The sequence below is a fragment of the Caenorhabditis briggsae genome, assembly GCF_000004555.2.
Source record: "Caenorhabditis briggsae complete genome, chrV, whole genome shotgun sequence".
Lineage (NCBI taxonomy): Eukaryota > Metazoa > Nematoda > Chromadorea > Rhabditida > Rhabditidae > Caenorhabditis > Caenorhabditis briggsae.
Window position 1 is genome coordinate 3,911,965 of NC_013488.2, and position 4,350 is coordinate 3,916,314.

The 4,350-nt window shown below is 38.4% G+C and overlaps 1 protein-coding gene across 1 annotated transcript in view; it reads left to right on the forward strand.

The window, feature by feature from the left end:
• Positions 1-1,571: 1,571 nt before the first annotated feature.
• The window catches only part of Cbr-nlp-9, a gene marked incomplete at both ends in the record, with an annotated part of 2,922 nt that continues 143 nt past the window's right edge, over positions 1,572-4,350 (forward strand). The window contains 3 exons of the mRNA XM_002636128.1: positions 1,572-1,626; positions 3,333-3,537; positions 3,583-3,642. Coding sequence (XP_002636174.1) covers positions 1,572-1,626; positions 3,333-3,537; positions 3,583-3,642 — 320 coding nt within the window. The remainder of the gene's footprint in view (positions 1,627-3,332; positions 3,538-3,582; positions 3,643-4,350) is intronic.

Consider the following 4,350-nt stretch of genomic DNA (forward strand, 5'->3'; position numbering starts at 1 on the left):
TGCAGGAAATTTATTGATTGTTTGGAATCACATGGGTAGTGACCACAATATTTTTTTCAAACAGTTTTTTCTTGAAATCTTTGTATTTTAAAATGATTTCCTCTTCCTAATTAGCACATTTCCAAAACTCATTCCCGAGTTACAGCCCATTTTGTGCTTCTCATTTTTGTCCATTTTTTCCGCGAGTGGGCGGGGCGTCGCCGACGCAAGGTTGCGGCAAGGAAAAAACGTATCGTTTTNTNGAGCGGTTTTNNGNGACCCCCCCCCCCCCCTTACACCGTGACCCACTCTTCATCAACTTCAGAAGAAGTGAGGGTGGATTCTTGGTGTCATCTTTCCGCGCTGGTCCCCCCATTTCCAAGTGGGGGCTCCTCCTTCTCAAACTGCCAGCTAATCACACCCTTCATCGTCTCGATCATCATTCTTCTTCCCATCCCAATGACGTGACCCTCGTTTGAATCTCCAGGGAGTCAGCCCAAGATGCTCAGGCTCCGCCCCCAATTTTTCGGGGGATATCGCTCGTGTGGTGTCCCCGGGGTCAGCTTTGTATAACCATCTTCAGTTTTATGCCTCCGAAGTTTTTGGAAATACGAAAAGAAGTTTTTTTGAACTTATTTTCGCTGGTTTGTTCAATTTTTTCCTTCCTCGTTCCCTTTTGTTTCTGTCACCACACACACCCGCGAAAATCGGATCATCCTGGTCACGTCTTCTGAAGGAACGAAGACTGATGAGCTGTCATCAGATTTTCTTCAATTTCCCGTTTTTCTCGCGAACCATTTCTCTGTTTTTGATGGATCCGGCTCCCATTCGTCTTGATTTTTCATCGCTTCCCATCGGAAACGGAATTTCGAAAAATGACGAGATTTTTATGGTTGGAGTAGAGGAGATTTATGAGTACTTCTTTTTTTTCGAGAATGAACTCTTTTTTTTTGTTTTTATGAGTTCTGAGATTCTAGGACCCATCCAGATAGAGCCGGAACAAAAACAATGGGAAAATATAATCTAGAATTCTGCAGGATGCCCAAAGGTAAAATGTCACCAACATTTTGAAACTAGTTATGTGAGCTTTCATTTTTTGGCTATGGCAAGGCTATGGTACGCCTATGGTAAGCCTATGGGGAACCTATGGTAAGCCTATCCCAAGCCTATAATACGCCTATGATAGACCTATGGTAAGCCTACTATGGTAAGCCTAACGTTAGAGCAAGTTAGGGCAAATCTATGGCAAAAAATATTTCGAATTTTTCCCAAAAAATTTGTTGAACCAGTCCAAAATGTTACCTTTTCACCCTCACTTTTCAGTCAGTCTTCTTGGGACACCCTTAGCTTTTTCGTCCCTTTTTTTGCATAGTTTTTGCATTCTCTCTTGTGTCTGCCCGGCCCGGCCTAAAATATTCGTACTTCTTCTTCTTCTTCTTCTTCTTCTTTTCGCGTCTTGACTTCCCGAGACATCTTCTTCTTCTTTTTGTTAACTTACTCCTGTTCACCTCCCCCGCTTACGTCATACACACTTTTGAAAAAAAAAAATTCCCCCAAAATACATAATTCTTGCCAGTTTTTTAGAGAGCGGAATGGATCAATTCTTCACCAAACTTGTCGCCCTTCTACTCATTCTTCTGCAGATTGGTAAGTCATTTAGAATCTGGTTTAATTAGTGTAGGACAAGTTGAAGCAAGTTAGGGCACGCTAAGGCAAGCTAAGGTAAGGTGATGCAAGCTAAGGTAAGGTGATGCAAGATAAGGTAAGATAAGGCACGATAAGGCAAGTTAAGGGAAGCTAATGCATGTTGAGTCAAGGAATATGCCAGTTAAGGCAAGATAAGGAAAGTTAAGCCAAGCAAAGACCAGTTAGGGCGAATTGGGGCAGGTTAGGGCAAGATAAGGCAAGTAAAAGCAAGCTAAAGTAAGTTAGGGCAAGATAAGGAAAGTTAAGGCAAAGTAAAGCAAGCTAAGGCAAGATGAGGCTAGCTTACTAGGGAACTGTCTGAGCGGGATTCCAAGTTACACTTCATGACCTATATCATTAGAAAGCCTATAAAATTTTAATTCCGAAGATGTTTTCTGTTTTTTCGAAACGGCAGCGAGCTTCGAAAAAATTACCGTAAAACCTGTAATAAAGTGCCCCCTGACTTTCAACTTTGAGCCCATTTATCTCGGTTCTTGATAAAGATGTAAAAAATTTGTCAACTAATAAATTGTTTCTGTTATGATGATAAACAATTTATCAGTTGACACATTTTGATATCTTTATCAGGAACCGAGATAATTGAGCTCAAAGTTGAAAGTCAGGGGGTCTTCTATTACAGGTTTTACGGTAGATCAAAAGGTAATTTTCAGTTGATTTCAAGCGGTTTTTGGATCGTTGAATTTTGTGGGAATACTATTTTTATTATTTCTAAACGTTTGGAACATTTTCAGCACTTTTCAAAATTTTTTTTCAAAAATTACTTTTGAAGTCTGGGGTACCCATGAGGATTTTTTTCAAAAATTTTTTTTTTTGAAATTGTTCAAAAACTGTTTCAGAAGATTAGAAATGTTCAAAAATGGGGCTTGCTTACAAAACGGTTCTGAAAAGTCACTTTTAAAGCTGGAAAAATGCACTTTTCTGGTCGAAAATTAGCACTGAAAACAATTACATAGACCATATTTCGGCTCATATTCAATATGGGGCAAAAATATTGCTGAAATCGTTTTCAGTATGTTCGAAAGTATCTTGAAACTAATTTACAGAAAATTCTGGAATTCATTTTTAAAACATTGTTAGGTCCGATGCACCAGAAGCTCATACTTCGCAAAAAATATTTTCTCAAAACTGGAAAATATGCATTTAAATAGCATTTAGGGTTCTCTAGTGATATGATATTAAAAAAAATCAAATATCTTGTATGTAGCTCAAAAAACCTGTCAAAATATCACACAGACAAACAAAACAAAAATATTATCATTTCACCATAGGGGAATCGAACCAGAGACCTCCTGCTTCTTAAACCCGTTTCTTACCACTGTGAAATCGAACCACTGTCGACAGTAGATCTTCTTTTGAAATAAATATATAACGTGTCTCACGTCGATTTTCATGCAAAATCTATAGACTTCAGTGCTAAAACTTTCGACCTAATTTTCTCGGAGCTCACGACCGTTTCGCAAAAACAGAAAACGCATTCAAAATCAGAATCTTATAGGCTTTCTAATGATATAGGTCATGAAGTGTAACTTGGAATCCCGCTCAGATAGTTCCCTAGTTAGGCAAGTCTATATTTTAGTCCTAACTAGTCTGACCTAGTCCGACTTAGACGCGCGAAAAAAGGCCAAACTTCAAAACCCAATTTTCAGGCGCCATCTTGGCCACACCAATCCCAGAAGCCGCGCCAGAAGACGTCGAAACTCGACGCGAGTTGGAAAAGCGTGGCGGCGCCCGAGCTTTCTATGGGTTCTACAACGCAGGCAATTCGAAAAGGGACCAAGTCGCCCTACCGTACTATTTGTATGAGAAACGAGGAGGTGGACGCGCCTTCAACCACAACGCCAATCTATTCAGGTAAGAAGATTCTGGAAGTTTGCATTTCAATGAATTGGGTTGCAGGTACGAGAAAAGAGGAGGAGGCCGAGCATTCGCTGGATCTTGGTCACCATACTTGGAGAGGTAATTTTTGTTTGAACTTTGAAATGGAGTTGAGGCAAGCTATGGCGAGATAAGGCAAGCTAAGCCAAGCCAAAGCGGCTCTTTATAACATAGGTAAAAATGTGGACTAAGTTAAGATTTATCAATGTTTTCTAGTTTTGTGACCGTTTCCATTAAAATTTCGAACTTTGAACACTTTTCATAATTTTTTGAAAATTTCAGTTATGTCATTTTTTGCATATTTTTGTCTATTTTTTGTTACTAAGCCTGGAAAAATCTGAAACTAGCTGAATAACTTCAAATTACACAGTTACAATGGAAAAAAAGTGTTGTTCATACAAAAAACCGGCCTAAACTGAAATTTTATGAAGTGACAAAATTTTGTGGAAACAAGCGCAAAGTACGAAATTTTAATGGAAACATTCGAAAAACTTGAAAAAACTGGTAAATCTTAACTTAGTCCACATTTTTAAATATGCCCCTGAGATTCTGAATGTCTGAATGTCTGAAATTCTGAAATTCTGAAATTCTGAAATTCTGAGATTCTGAATGTCTGAATGTCTGAATTTTCTAAAAATTCCAACGGATCTATAATGTTCCAGAATCCTAGAAATTTCGCATCCCGGAAAACTTAGAAAACTTGAAAGTTCTGAAAAAAAAGAAAAATTCAAAAAACCTCATACCTGTAACTCAATGAAAAATCATATAAATTTCATCAGTTGAACATTT